The sequence below is a fragment of the Oncorhynchus mykiss genome, chromosome 3 (genome assembly GCF_057628025.1).
Source record: "Oncorhynchus mykiss isolate SJ-2025 chromosome 3, ASM5762802v1, whole genome shotgun sequence".
NCBI lineage: Eukaryota > Metazoa > Chordata > Actinopteri > Salmoniformes > Salmonidae > Oncorhynchus > Oncorhynchus mykiss.
Genome location: NC_143024.1, coordinates 16818812 through 16834713, shown reverse-complemented (window position 1 = coordinate 16834713; position 15902 = coordinate 16818812). Strand labels below are relative to the sequence as shown.

The following is a 15902-nucleotide window of genomic DNA, read 5'->3' as shown; positions in this document are numbered from 1 at the left end:
AGCACATATCAAAGCTGCAGACTAAAGTTCAATCTAGACTTGGTTTCCTCTATCGTAATCACTCATCTTTCACCCAAACTAACCCTGACTCAGATGACCATCCTACCCATGCTAGATTACGGAGACATCATTTATAGATCGGCAGGTAAGGGTGCTCTCGAGTGGCTAGATGTGCTTTACCATTCGGCCATCAGATTTGCCACCAATGCTCCTTATAGGACACATCACTGCACTCTATACTCCTCTGTAAACTGGTCATCTCTGTATACCCGTCGCAAGACCCACTGGTTGATGCTTATTTATAAAACCCTCTTAGGCCTACTGCACCCCTCATCCTCCACATACAACCCCCGTTCTGACAGTCACATTCTGTTAAAGGTTCCCAAAGCACACACATCCCTGTGTCTCTCATATTTTCAGTTCGCTTCAGCTATCGACTGGAACGAGCTGCAACAAACACTCAAACGGGACAGTTTTATCTCAATCTCTTCATTCAAAGACTCAATCATGGACAATCTTACTGACAGTTGTGGCTGCTTCGCGTGATGTATTGTTGTCTCTACCTCCTTGCTCTTCGTGCTGTTGTCTGTGCCCAATAACATTTGTATCATGTTTTGTGCTGCTACCATGTTGTGTTGTCATGTTTTGTTGTTAGCATGCTGTGTTGTCATGTGTTGCTGCCTTGCTATGTTGTTGTCTTAGGGTTCTCTTTATGTAGTGTTGTGTTGTCTCTCTTGTCGTGACGTGTTTTTTCCTATATTTCTTTTTCTTTTTTTAATCCCAGCCCCCGTCCCCGCAGGAGGCCTTTTGCCTTTTGGTTGGCCGTCATTGTAAATAAGAATTTGTTCTTAATTGACTTGCCTAGTTAAAATAAAGGTTAAATAAAAAAAATACAAATTGAAGTGACCAAATGTCCCTCCTGGATGCAATGGATGCTGGCTGCAGAGACATCTCAGCTGAAGACTGCCAGGGGTGGATGAGGCAGGACAAGCGTTACTATCTAAGGTGCATAGCGAGAGATGACATAAGATGTGATGTGGACGAGAACATGTGGCCAAATGCTGAAGATGGTATAGATTAGAACAGGACGGGGCATTTTACTGGTTTTACCTTCTGTGCCTTTTTTACTGTAATTGTGTTTTATTTTAACACATTTGGAACCAAAGGCCATGTATGTTGAAGGTGTTGTTGAACCAAAGGCCATGTATGTTGGAGATGTTGTTGAACCAAAGGCCATGTATGTTGGATGTGTTGTTGAACCAAAGGCCATGTATGTTGGATGTGTTGTTGAACCAAAGCCATGTATGTTGGATGTGTTGTTGAACCAAAGGCCATGTATGTTGGATGTGTTGTTGAACCAAAGGCCATGTATGTTGGAGGTGTTGTTGAACCAAAGGCCATGTATGTTGGAGGTGTTGTTGAACCAAAGGCCATGTGTGTTGGATGTGTTGTTGAACCAAAGGCTATGTGTGTTGGAGGTGTTGTTGAACCAAAGGTCATGTATGTTGGAGGTGTTGTTGAACCAAAGGTCATGTATGTTGGATGTGTTGTTGAACCAAAGGCCATGTGTGTTGGAGGTGTTGTTGAACCAAAGGCCATGTATGTTGGAGGTGTTGTTGAACCAAAGGCCATGTATGTTGGATGTGTTGTTGAACCAAAGGCCATGTATGTTGGATGTGTTGTTGAACCAAAGGCCATGTATGTTGGATGTGTTGTTGAACCAAAGGCCATGTATGTTGGATGTGTTGTTGAACCAAAGGCCATGTGTGTTGGATGTGTTGTTGAACCAAAGGCTATGTGTGTTGGAGGTGTTGTTGAACCAAAGGTCATGTATGTTGGAGGTGTTGTTGAACCAAAGGCCATGTATGTTGGAGGTGTTGTTGAACCAAAGGCCATGTATGTTGGAGGTGTTGTTGAACCAAAGGCCATGTGTGTTGGATGTGTTGTTGAACCAAAGGCCATGTATGTTGGATGTGTTGTTGAACCAAAGGTCATGTATGTTGGAGGTGTTGTTGAACCAAAGGCCATGCATGTTGGAGGTGTTGTTGAACCAAAGGCCATGTATGTTGGAGGTGTTGTTGAACCAAAGGTCATGTATGTTGGATGTGTTGTTGAACCAAAGGCTATGTATGTTGGAGGTGTTGTTGAACCAAAGGCCATGCATGTTGGAGGTGTTGTTGAACCAAAGGCCATGTATGTTGGAGGTGTTGTTGAACCAAAGGTCATGTATGTTGGATGTGTTGTTGAACCAAAGGCCATGCATGTTGGAGGTGTTGTTGAACCAAAGGCCATGTATGTTGGAGGTGTTGTTGAACCAAAGGTCATGTATGTTGGATGTGTTGTTGATCACTGGTAGTAATTTCATGTTGCTAATAAAGCTTTTACTGCAGCAATTCTGTCACTTACTATTTTTTTCTACTTTACATTCTATGAAGTAAAGATAACTCATTCACTTTTAGATAGTATGTTGCCAAAAATGCACACAATCGACACTCAACCAAAAAATGTAGAGTGGTTTACAATAAGAGGAAACTGAATGATAAAAACAATGGATATCATATTGTCTAATGTCTGCAGGTAGAACTGAAACATGAAAAGTAATACAGTTTTTGTAATGCCATTAACTGTTAGTATTTTGAAAGTCATTGTGTTATGATAGACTATACGTTCCTCTTGGATAGAAAACATGTGTGTTGACAGAATGATTAGATACTGTATTGAGTCGGGTATGCCGTGCTTTGATAGAGTTAGTGTATGTACAGTAGAGAAAGGTTTTTTAGGTTTTGAAATGTAGAGTTGGTATTTAATGTTTGTATTTGTATTTTGGTTTGAGCAGAAAATGTACTATTTGGCTAATTGTGTGATGTAGGGGTGTTGCTGTCTTAAGAGTTAATCATCTTAAGTATAAGTAAACGCTTGTTAGCAATTGTAAAAAACTTTAAAAACACTTGCATTCCAAACATACACAACAAGCACTGAACTACAGAGTTCTTACATTACATCCACAGCTGCCGCCACAATTTGTGTGTCCCTGAGTCTGTGTGCCTGCATATGTGTGTGCAAGTAAGTGTGTTCGAGAGTGTGTGTGTGCCTTCCTGCCTGCGTGTGTGTTCGTTTGCATCTCTTTCACAAAGTTTGTCCCAAACTCAACCCAGGATAAATGATGCTTCAAATGAACTGTTTAGCTAGGAAGATAAACGGTGTATTAGTCAGCTTTAAAGGAGACATGTTTAGATGACTAGTGCAGGGTACATGTCTAACAGTAGAGGTTGGGACTGTGTTCAGGCTCACTGATACATCTTCTAAATCTATGTTGAGTAAACTTATGTTTCACTAAAGGAACATATTCGGCACAGCACAATGTTCATCTGGAAAATAACCAGTATGACTGCATTTTGAGCACTCGATATACTTACAGCAGAGTTTCTGAATGACCTCCAGGATCTCACATTCCTGAGACAGGAAGATAAATGCATTACAGGGAGATTTAGGAGAATCTTGTGACTGTCCATTTCCATATACAGTGGGGAGAACAAGTATTTGATACACTGCCGATTTTGCAGGTTTTCCTACTACTTTTAGACCATGTAGAGGTCTGTAATTTTTTTATCATAGGTACACTTCAACTGTGAGAGACGGAATCTAAAACAAAAATCCAGAAAATCACATTGTATGACTTTTAAGTAATTAATTTGCATTTTATTGCATGACATAAGTATTTGATACATCAGAAAAGCAGAACTTAATATTTGGTACAGAAACCTTTGTTTGCAATTACAGAGATCATACGTTTCCTGTAGTTCTTGACCAGGTTTGCACACACTGTAGCAGGGATTTGGGCCCACTCCTCCATACAGACCTTCTCCAGATTCTTCAGCTTTCGGGGCTGTCGCTGGGCAATACAGACTTTCAGCTCCCTCCAAAGATTTTCTATTCGGTTCAGGTCTGGAGACTGGCTAGGCCACTCCAGGACCTTGAGATGCTTCTTACGGAGCCACTCCTTAGTTGCCCTGGCTGTGTGTTTCTGGTCGTTGTCAAGCTGGAAGACCCAGCTACGACCCATCTTCAATGGTCTTACTGAGGGAAGGAGGTTGTTGGCCAAGATCTCGCGATACATGGCCCCATCCATCCTCCCCTCAATACGGTGCAGTCGTCCTATCCGCTTTGCAGAAAAGCATCCCCAAAGAATGATGTTTCCACCTCCATGCTTCACGGTTGGGATGGTGTTCTTGGGGTTGTACTCATCCTTCTTCTTTCTCCAAACACGGTGAGTGGAGTTTAGACCAAAAAGCTCTATTTTTGTCTCATCAGACCACATGACCTTCTACCATTCCTCCTCTGGATCATCCAGATGGTCATTGGCAAACTTCAGATGGGCCTGGACATGCGCTGGCTTGAGCAGGGGGACCTTGCGTGCGCTGCAGGATTTTAATCCATGACGGCGTAGTGTGTTACCAATGGTTTTCTTTGAGACTGTGGTCCCAGCTCTCTTCAGGTCATTGACCAGGTCCTGCTGTGTAGTTCTGGGCTGATCCCTCACCTTCCTCATGATCATTGATGCCCCACGAGGTGAGATCTTGCATGGAGCCCCAGACCGAGGGTGATTGACTGTCATCTTGAACTTCTTCCATTTTCTAATAATTGCGCCAACAGTTGTTGCCTTCTCACCAAGCTGCTTGCCTATTATCCTGTTGCCCATCCCAGCCTTGTGCAGGTCTACAATTTTATCCCTGATGTCCTTACACAGCTCTCTGGTCTTGGCCATTGTGGAGAGGTTGGAGTCTGTTTGATTGAGTGTGTGGACAGGTGTCTTTTATACAGGTAACAAGTTCAAACAGGTGCAGTTAATACAGGTAATGAGTGGAGAACAGGAGGGCTTCTTAAAGAAAAACTAACAGGTCTGTGAGAGCCTTAGTGGTTGGTAGGTGATCAAATACTTATGTCATGCAATAAAATGCAAATTAATTACTTAAAAATCATACAATGTGATTTTCTGGATTTTTTTTTTAGATTCCGTCTCTCACAGTTGTAGTGTACCTATGATACAAATTACAGACCTCTACATGCTTTGTAAGTAGGAAAACCTGCAAAATCGGCAGCGTATCAAATACTTGTTCTCCCCACTGTGTGTGTGTGTGTGTGTGTGTGTGTGTGTGTGTGTGTGTGTGTGTGTGTGTGTGTGTGTGTGTGCGTGCATACGTACGTACGTACATGTGTGTGTGTGTGTGCGTGCATGCATGTGTGTGTGTGTGTCTGTGACTGTTATGTACGGGAGTGAAATATACACAGTTGTCATTCAGTGTAACCAGTGTTGACTGCTGACCTGTTTGACACAAATCACGATGACAAAGTTTAATACACACCGACTGTGACTGAGGAACAGAGGTCACTTTTTTACCTCTGACCAACCTCCACAAACCAGCCCACCTTACACTTGCCCATCCCTACGAGCTCCAAGTCCCAACCTTCCTCAACTCTTATTCCTGCACTCCCCCATTACACACACACAGTGATGAAAAGTGTGTTGGACTTTGGCTCCTTCCCATCACCCTCAATTGCTCCATTATTTAAGAGTTACTCACGTCTGTCCCCAGATGGCCCACTGGGCCTGGTGATCCCTGTAGGGAAGGACATGAAGCCATGAGTCAGATAGCAGATTTTCGTTGGTACTTTGTAGGTACTACTTAACATATTCATACAGCATAGGTCATAATAAAAGTCGAAAAATATGTTAACTATGTATTCAGAGCTGTGGTTCTGTAATATTTACTGTGAACTCAATGTTGTTGTGGAACTTACATTCTCTCCTGTGAGACCAGGGTATCCTTTTGGCCCCTGGAGTTCTCCCCGACCTGGCTGGTCGTTCTGTGGAATCAATAAGGAAGGAGTATGAATGAGCAAACAGGTATTAGTTATGCTAGGCTAGGCAATTTATACCATACGGAGATGGCAGAGGTGGCAGTGGACAGTGCTGAACTCTTTAATCTAAGGTCAACTTACATCATCACTGCGATCACCTGGCAGGCCGACATCACCCTTCAGCCCTGTGAATCCCCTGATGCCCTATGAGAGAGAGAGAGAGAGAGAGAGAGAGAGAGAGAGAGAGAGAGAGAGAGAGAGACAGAGACGGTTAGTGGCTTGTGCTTCTAGTTCCGACCGTGCAGTAATATCTAACAAGTAATCCAACAATTTCACAATAACTACCTTATGCACACAAGTGTAAGGGAATGAATAAGAATATGTCATATAAATATATGGATGGGCGATGGCCAAACGGCATAGGCAAGATGCAGTAGATGGAATAGAGTACAGTATATACATTTGAGATGAGTAATGTAGGGTATGTAAACATTATATAAAGTGGCATTGTTTAAAGTGACTAGTGATACATTTATTACATCCAATTTTTAATTATTAAAGTGGCTATAGATTTGAGTCATTATGTTGGCAGCAGCCACGCTGTTGCGCCTTCTTCACCACGCTGTCTGTGTTGGTGGACCAATTTAGTTTGTCCGTGATGTGTACGCCGAGGAACTTAAAACTTTCCACCTTTTCCACTACTGTCCCGTCGATGTGGATAGGGGGGTGCTCCCTCTGCTGTTTCCTGAAGTCCACAATCATCTCCTTTGTTTTGATGACGTTGAGTGTGAGGTTATTTTCCTGACACCACAATCCGAGGGCCCTCACCTCCTCCCTGTAGGCCGTCTCATCATGTTGGTAATCAAGCCTACCACTGTAGTGTCGTCTGCAAACTTGATGATTGAGTCAGAGGTGTGTATGGCCACGCAGTCATGGGTGAACAGGGAATACAGGAGAGGGCTGAGAACGCACCGTTGTGGAGACCAAGTGTTGAGGATCAGCGGGGTGGAGATGTTGTTTCCTACCCTAACCACCTGGGGGAGGCTCGTCAGAAAGTTCAGGACCCAGTTGCACAGGGCGGGGTCAAGACCCAGGGTGAACAGCATTCTTACATAGGTATTCCTCTTGTCCAGATGAGTTAGGGCAGTGTGCAGTGTGATTGCGTCGTCTGTGGATCTATTGGGGTGGTAAGCAAATTGGACTGGGTCTAGGGTGTCAGGTAGGGTGGAGGTGATATGATTCTTGACTAGTCTCTCAAAGCACTTCATGATGAAGTGAGTGATAGTAATTTCATTTAGCTCAGTCACCTTCGCTTTCTTGGGAACAGGAATAATGGTGGCCCTCTTGAAGCATGTGGGAACAGCAGACTGGGATAAGGATTAATTGAATATGTCCGTAAACACACCAGCCAGCTGGTCTGCGCATGCTCTGAGGACACGGCTAGGGATGCCATCTGAGCCAGCAGCCTTGCAGGGCTTAACACGTTTAAATGTTTTACTCACATTGGCTGCGGTGAAGGAGAGCATGCAGGTTTTGGTAGCGGGGCGTGTCAGTGGCACTGTATTGTCCTCAAAGCGAGCAAAGAAGTTGTTTAGTTTATCTGGGAGCAAGACGTCGGTGTCCGCGACGGGGCTGGTTTTCTTTTTGTCATCTATGATTGACTGTAGACCCTGCCACATATGTCTCATGTCTGAGCCATTGAATTGCGACTCCACTTTGTCTCTATACTGGCGCTTAGCTTGTTTGATTGCCTTGCGGAGGGAATAGCTACACTGTTTGTATTTGGTCATGTTTCCGGTCGCCTTGCCATGATTAAAAGCAGTGGTTTGCGCTTTCAGTTTTGCGTGAATGCTGCCATCAATCCACGGTTTCTGGTTGGGGAAGGTTTTAATAGTCACCGTGGGTACATCATCACCGATGCACTTGCTAATAAACTCGCTCACCGAATCAGCGTATACATCAATGTTGTTGTCTGAGGCTATCCGGAACATATCCAAGTCCACATAATAAAAGCAATCTTGAAGCGTGGAATCAGCTTTCGTCGGACCAGCGTTGAACAGACCTGAGCACGGGCGTTTCCTGTTTTAGTTTATGGGCTGGGAGCAACAAAATTGAGTCGTGGTCAGACTTGCCGAAAGGAGGGCGAGGGAGAGCTTTGTATGCATCGCGGAAGTTAGAGTAGCGATGATCCAGAATTTTGCCAGCCCAGGTCGCGCATTCGATATGCTGATAAAATTTAAGGAGCCTTGTTTTCAGATTAGCCTTGTTAAAATACCCAGCTACAATAAATGCAGCCTCAGGATATGTGGTTTCCAGTTGACATAGTCCAATGAATGAGTCCAATGAAGTTCTTTCAATGCCATTGAGGTGTCTCCTTGGGGGGGATATACACGGCTGTGATTATAATAGAAGAGAATTCTCTTGGTAGATAATGCGGTAGGCATTTGATTGTAATTCTAGGTCAGTTGAACAAAAGGACTTGAGTTCCTGTATGTTGTTATGATCACACCACGTCTCGTTAATCATAAGGCATAAACCCCCGCCCTTCTTCTTACTGGAGAGATGTTTGTTTATGTCGGCGCGATGCGTGAAGAAACCGGGTGGCTGTACTGACTCTGATAACGTATCCCGAGTGAACCATGTTTCCGTGAAACAGAGAATGTTACAATCTCTGATGTCTCTCTGGAAGGCAACCCTTGCTTGAATTTCGTCTGCCTTGTTGTCAAGAGACTGGACATTGGCAAGTAGTATACTCGGGAGCGGTGAGCAATGTGCCCATCTACGGAGCCTGACCAGAAGACCGCTCCGTCTGCCCCTTCTGCGGCGGCGTTGTTTTGGGTCGCCTACAGGGATCCGATCCATTGTCCTGGGAGGTGGTCCAAACAGAAGATCCACTTTGGGAAAGTCGTATTATTCCTAGTCGTATTGTTGGTAAGTTGACGTTGCTCTTCTATCCAATAGTTCTTCCCGGCTGTATGTCATAAGACTTAAGATTTCCTGGAGTAACAGTGTAAGAAAGAATACATAAAAAAACAAAATACTGCATTGTTTCCTAAGAACGCGAAGTGAGGCAACCATCTCTGTCGGCGCCATCACGATCCTGTGGTTCATTAAGTACCAGTAGGACATGATCCTGTGGTTCATTAAGTACCAGTAGGACATGATCCTGTGGTTCATTAAGTACCAGTAGGACATGATCCTGTGGTTCATTATGTACCAGTAGGACATGATCCTGTGGTTCATTAAGTACCAGTAGGACATGATCCTGTGGTTCATTAAGTACCAGTAGGACATGATCCTGTGGTTCATTAAGTACCAGTAGGACATGATCCTGTGGTTCATTAAGTACCAGTAGGACATGATCCTGTGGTTCATTAAGTACCAGTAGGACATGATTCAAGATCACTTGAATCTCTCTTTGACAGGCATGGCGCCAGGATTTTCTCTCCCATTGCTAAGGGGGAGCTTGACCAATACGTGGGGGATGCTCAGAAAATAATCGATTTTCATGACTTCAGAGTTATAAGGAAGTTCTCGTTTCTTCAATAAAAGCAGATATGGCACACAGCACATTCTATATAAATGTAGTTTAATTGAATTTGGCCAAAGAATATTAAACAAAATAGATACAAGCCTAATTAATACAAGTGACCACAAGGCAATGACAAAAACGTATTTCACGTGCAAAGGTGCAAGACTTCAGCACCAAGCACTGCATGGGCGCTGTCCGGTGCTGAAGTCTTTCAGCAATAACAACACACACAATACATCCAAAATGCGACAACAACAGGAAGTGCATTTATTCCATATGCATAATCAGACAACTGTGTGTTGGTAATAATGTTTCGGATTAAATGGCTATCAAGAAGTGCATTTACCCTATGCGTGTCAACTGTGCACACATAGTGTAAAACGAGCTGGCTATCATCACAATCTTAGCGATTATATTTAAATTGCAAAAAATACTTGTAGACCGACTGGCTGACAATATGCCTGTGTCTTCTTGTTCCATCCAGATCCAGATCAGCATGATTGAATCATGTTTCCACCACTGGACAGGCGCTCTGTCAATTAAAAGACCTTTCAGTTACTCACCAAGTGTTGTTTTATAGAAGGACAACGCGTCTGTTGTTGTGGTTTAGTGCAAGTTAGTCTATAATCTTCTGGACATACAGGGCCTGGTTGTTTCTGCGTGTATGGACAGGCAGGCAAGGTTGATGAATCGAGGGTTTGCCATTTTGTTTCTCATGTAGATTTTTACACGCAGCATGCAGGAAAAACTGCGCTCACATGGCGTGGAGGTTACTGGCAGTGTGACAGATATGTGTACAAGTTTATAGATGTCCACGAAGGAGTCTTGAAGGGTTAAAGCATGGACAGGAACTCCAATGGGCTGCTAACTGTTTCGCCCGGTTCTTTTTTTCTTTCCAAGAGCCGGCGCACTTGGTGCACCTCTGCCAGCTGACTGTCCTCTCTGATTCCTCTCCTTTTGAAGGAATCTGGCATGCTTGGGGTTGAGGGCTGACTTCCCCATGAGAACTGTACCTGCTTCTGTGTAAAAGTGTTGGGTCATTTCGTTCACCAGTCGGTCAATGACATGAGAGGAGAGGACATGGATGGATGTTCGGTTTGAATTGGAGCTTCAACTATAAAGTCCTGTAGATGGCGAGGATGTTGGGATTGTCTCTTCTCTTGTGGGGCGGCGGTTGTACGGCAAGATCGACCTTTGTGCACAGGGCCTCTGCCTTGCTCCATATGGCTCTCCAAGAGTCCTCCGTGTGCTTTTCTTTTATGCTCGTGATGACGGACTGTGCGAGGTCAGTGGCAATCTCGAGCAAAAGATCAGGGGACTGTAGAGTGTCAGACAAAAAGTTTGCTGTGCGGAACAGATCCTCAAACAGGATAAGGTGGAAAATGAATTCAGAATCAACGAGTGTGAGTAGTGACCGCTCGTCAGTCGATCTGCGTGAATTGGGCTGCGACCTAATGTCCGTTAAGGTTGCAGTGATGGCTGGGAGGGGTTTTTGCACTGCCCACAGCGAGTAGTACTAGCAGGACCATCGCGTATTAGACAGTTTCTGGAGTTTAATGGGCTGCTGTGAAGGCTGAAGTTCCCTTTGCTTCATAATGAAATAGGCATGAACAAATGAGCCTGAGAAAAACAACATATTTACCTCATTGGTTGGATATTTAACAATTATTTACTTAACAAACAGTAAGATATTTCTGTCCTGCTAATGCTGTGTTTTAAAAACCAACAGCCACATTCCATTCTATGATTAGTGGTGCATATGAGACATATGTCTCCGGTCTGATTAAGCCTGCATTCCATAGACAAGATATGGTGTATGTGTAGCCGGGATAGAGAGAGCCTGGAGGAGCAGAACCAAGGCTTCAGTATTCCTAAGTATCCGGGAAACTAAGACAGGGTGGGGTTAAGACAACACCAGAGGCAGATGACCAGGAGATGAACCCAGAGTGGCTTATGATGGCCCTTAGTCTGAATGGGAAGGGTGGAGCCAGCCATGACAGCATTTTTAGGTCTACTGTATATACACACAACTCTGCATTTCTGTAAAAGTTAAGCTCTCGGCAACACAACTTAGGGTGTGCAGTCGACGGTTTCCTTATTGCAATAATGAATCGATGTTGAATAAAGATGATTGTTTGAATAATTGTCCAAGTCTCTCTCAGTACTGAAATTTCCACTACAAGCGCCATGCCTGCTCTCTGAAACTTTGACTGAAAAGTTTTCAACACAGCTTGAGTAATTGGAGAGATTTTTCACTTTATACATATGCCAGTCACTGCTTCCTCAAAGACACTTATACTGGTCTGGCTGTTGATAAAAGCCAAGGTGTTTGGATGTCAATGGCTAGTGGTGCAATCCAAGTTTATTGGTCCTGACAAGGAGTTGGAACCAGTTCATGGAAAAGAACCGAAAACATTTTCAAACAGAAACGGAACCAGGAGTGAAAGTGATCAATACTGTTCCAGAACAGAATGGTTATTTTAAAAGCATGGGAACCGGTTTATAACGTTATTTTACTTTCCAGGCATTTTTTTCTAGACCTACAAATGCAAAGTCCTCCCTCTGTCACTCAAAAACCTCTTCCAATGTCTACCAACAAGCTGAAAATCTTTACTAGTGTGTGTGTGTTTAGGCTATTGTAGCCCCTCCCCCCTCCAAAGCATAGGCTACTGTAGCCCTCCCCCTCCAAAGCATAGGCTACTGTAGCCCTCCCCCTCCAAAGCATAGGCTACTGTAGCCCTCCCCCCTACAAAGTATAGGCTACTGTAGCCCCTCCCCCCTGCAAAGCATAGGTTACTGTAGCCCCTCCCCCTCTAAAGCAGTACTGACATTACAAGCATGATTCAGAAGATAGGGAGAGAGATTTAATTAGCTGGAGAATAATTAACTTTTACAATACTAGTTAAGGATTCTATAGGCCGAGTTATCACATTTCACATTGGATATGTTAACTACAAAAAGGAAACGTGTTTTTAATTCAGCTGCCGCTCTGCACACACAAGCTTGTTAGCTCAAAGGACATTCAAAGTTCCTCCATAGAAGCTCCTCTTCCTAGATATAATTCTGTGCACCTAATTCAGATAACGCATGTCATAACAAGATGCCCAGCGCTTCAAGCCTCCTCCTCAACCTTCTCTCGCCCCTGCAAAATTTCAGTCACCATAGGCTACACTTGTCTGTCCATCACGTATGTAAACAACTAGTTTGCCTGCTCTATCCGCACTTATTGACAAAGTAATCTACTGAGCTAAACCGGTTCATATCTTTATTTTTCTGGACGTAACAGTGGAATGGACAGACACAGAGACAGAGACAGAGACAGAGACAGAGACAGACAGACAGACCTTTAAACCTGCAGGTCCTCTCAGACCAGGGTATCCTGACAGACAGACAGACAGACAGAGCTTTAAACCTGCAGGTCCTCTCAGACCAGGGTATCCAGACAGACAGACAGACAGACCTTTAAACCTGCAGGTCCTCTCAGACCATGATATCCAGACAGACAGAGACAGACAGACAGACAGACAGACCTTTAAACCTGCAGGTCCTCTCAGACCAGGGTATCCCTGTAAGAAGATGAAAGAAAAATCTGAAATAGGCAAATGAGGTCCATGGACATTTTGTCCAGACAATGTTGATAAATCATACTTGTAACTAAGAATCAAAACATGAATGCCTACTTATTGCTCAGAATTTCACTGCTGAAGAAATACAGACCTGGAACCCTGGATATCCAGGTTGGCCTTCTCCTTGTGTTCCTGTTAAGGGAATTTTTATCAATGATGACTAATTATGTATACATTACAATCAGGACTGACTAATCAGAATACTATTATGTTACTGTATATGTACTAATCCGAATATTATTATGTTGCTGTAAATGTATGAGTTTTCTTTCTTGATCCCAGTACTGAATATAATGTGTGTGAATGTGGTCAAGAGTTAGAACAATGACTGTCTGTTCCTTGGTACAAATGAATCAGACTGGCTAGAATGCTTATCTACACGAGAAAACCTTGACTCGTAAATTATATTAAATTGGTAGGGAGACGGATGTGGGAAGGCTTGAGATACAGCCTTTGTACTGGAACGGAGATGGCACGGGTTGGTGCTGGAACTAATGACGTCATTTTCAGTTTATAACCTGTGGTAACCTGTATCGTGTTCAGTACTCTCGTGAATAAACTCTGCTGTATGACTTTAAGACTGGGCTCTGTCTATTATTATAGAATAAGGGTCTTACAAGTCCTTATGAATGGACAGAGTGTTTAATTTTAATTGGATATTAAAACATAGAGTAATTTAATTCCTTTACTAGTTCCATCATCACCCTGAAGAGAGAATCAAGATAATATTGTGTATTATTAGCCTCATGATAAATCAGATAAGCTCTTCAATACACTCACCCTTTTCCCAATGGGCCCTGCATCTCCCGGTGCTCCTGGAGGCCCCCTGGAGCCCTTAACATCCTGGGGGGAGAGACCCTGGTCAAAATATGCATTGTAGTTTGCATGTGTTACCACATGGTACAGCTGTGTCATCATCAAAATCATTAAATGACTGGCCATCGTACCACAGGCCTGTAAGGTCCCGGTTCTCCTCTGTAGGCTCCCGGCTCTCCTTTGAGCCCAGACACTCCACTCAGACCCTTTCAGGGGGAATAAATGAAGAGAGGGGGTGCGACAATGACTGGAGGTAAAACATCAACCTATATTTAGCAACAGCCCATGAGAGAGCTAGCCTGTTCCCCAAGAAGGTGTTGGTGGAACCATATAAGAAAGAACAAGTGATCACACAGAGTAATAGAGGACCGAGGGACACTCACCTGTGAACCCACGTCTCCAGCCTGACCTTCATGACCCTGTGCTCCAGCAGAGCCTGTGTCACCCGTCTCCCCTTGACCACCTCTTATTCCTGGAGCACCTCTTAGTCCCCTCTCTCCCCCTACACCCTTAAGAGAGACAAATAGGAAGAGAGAGGGAGAGAGAGTGTCATGTGTGCTCCCTCTCCGGCCTCTAGGTCACCAGGCTGCTCGTTAAGGCGCACACCTGTCACCATTACGCGCACCTGCGCATCGTCAGACTCATCTGGACTCCATCACTTCCTTTATTACCTGCCCTATATATGTCACTCCCTTTGGTTCCTTCCCCGGGCATCATTGTTTCTATTTCATGTCTGTGTGCTGTTTGTGTTTCTTGTTTTGTATTTAGTTGTATTTATTTATTAAACAACAAACTCCCTGAACTTGCTTCCTGACTCTCAGCACACGTCGTTACAGAGAGAGAGAGGTCACCAGCTTGGATGTGAACAGCATTGTTCAGCTAAACGGCAACTTCCCATCGGTCAACAAGGCCATTTTACCATAATGTAAACATCAAATAAAGGGTTTACAAAAGCTAAACCAACTTTTTTGATTCATTATATACTAATGTGTTTTCTTTTACAGTGATACAACTATTTAATTCAGCCATTTAGTCAATGTAGAGCAGGGATCATCAACTAGATTTCTTGAGCAGATTGTCGGGTGGACCGGAGCATAGTTACAAATAGAAAGCAAATTGACCTCAAGAAGCCCTGCTTACATTTGTATTCAATCACGTTTCTCTCTATTATGCGTGTGAATACTTGGGAACAGATTTCTTAAATTCCCTTGGAGCTGATTTCCTGTTGTCCAACAATAAAAACATAATAAGATGTCACTTATTTTTTAGAAAACTTGGGGGGTCAAATAAAACCACCCCCGGGCCAAATTCGGCCCATGCGCCATCAGTTGGGGTACCCTGATGTTCAGTGATCTAGTAAGATATGTGTCTTCCTGTGTCAGATTATGTGGACAGTGTTCGTCCTGGTCCGGATGTTGTATTGATTCTAGAACTAGCTGAGTTCCAAACCTCTGTGCCTGGCGCTCCAGACGGTCCAAAGTCCCCCTGTAAAACACAGAAAGGTGGACAGGTGCCTGAGGTCATTGTCCAAATGTTATTGGTTATGGCATCATTTTTCCATTCAACTATAAAAAAATACACCGATACATTTGGGCGTTTATCACAACTGGCACAACTTTACTTCGTCTCCTTGGTCACCCTTATTTCCAGGTCCTCCGATTGGTCCAGGCTCCCCCTACAGACACAGATGAAACAATACAGCCACACAGAAAAGCTATCCTGTGTGATAGATGGATGGATGATTGAATGATTGAAATTGATGATTGAAATTATTGATTGATTAATTGATTGATTTGATTAGTTGATAAATCAATAAATTGATTGATTACCTTGGCTCCGTTGGCTCCAGACACTCCAGGAACCCCTGGCTCCCCAGGTGTTCCCATCTCTCCCTGTGGGTGGACAGGAAGGTCAAATAGAAACTTAAGTCACTCACACATTAAATAATGCAGAACAGACAATTAAGGTGCTGGGTATGACAGAGTTACCTTTTGTCCAGGTAATCCATAAGATCCTTCATCTCCTTTCTGCCCCAGAGGACCTGGCTCCCCCTATCAGAGGAAACAGTC

General features: G+C 43.7%; 1 protein-coding gene across 1 annotated transcript in view; it reads right to left on the bottom strand.

The window, feature by feature from the left end:
- Window positions 1-15902, bottom strand: part of LOC118936615 (uncharacterized) — a 41717-nt gene that overhangs the window by 3393 nt on the left and 22422 nt on the right. The window contains exons 15-28 of the mRNA XM_090230556.1: window positions 15822-15884; window positions 15663-15725; window positions 15455-15508; window positions 15283-15318; window positions 14217-14342; window positions 13965-14039; window positions 13798-13860; window positions 13707-13722; window positions 13109-13149; window positions 12922-12957; window positions 6001-6063; window positions 5800-5865; window positions 5583-5618; window positions 3335-3453 (exon numbers count right to left, since the gene is read on the bottom strand). Of these exons, the coding sequence (XP_090086682.1) occupies window positions 3335-3453; window positions 5583-5618; window positions 5800-5865; window positions 6001-6063; window positions 12922-12957; window positions 13109-13149; window positions 13707-13722; window positions 13798-13860; window positions 13965-14039; window positions 14217-14342; window positions 15283-15318; window positions 15455-15508; window positions 15663-15725; window positions 15822-15884 (857 nt within the window). The remainder of the gene's footprint in view (window positions 1-3334; window positions 3454-5582; window positions 5619-5799; window positions 5866-6000; window positions 6064-12921; window positions 12958-13108; window positions 13150-13706; window positions 13723-13797; window positions 13861-13964; window positions 14040-14216; window positions 14343-15282; window positions 15319-15454; window positions 15509-15662; window positions 15726-15821; window positions 15885-15902) is intronic.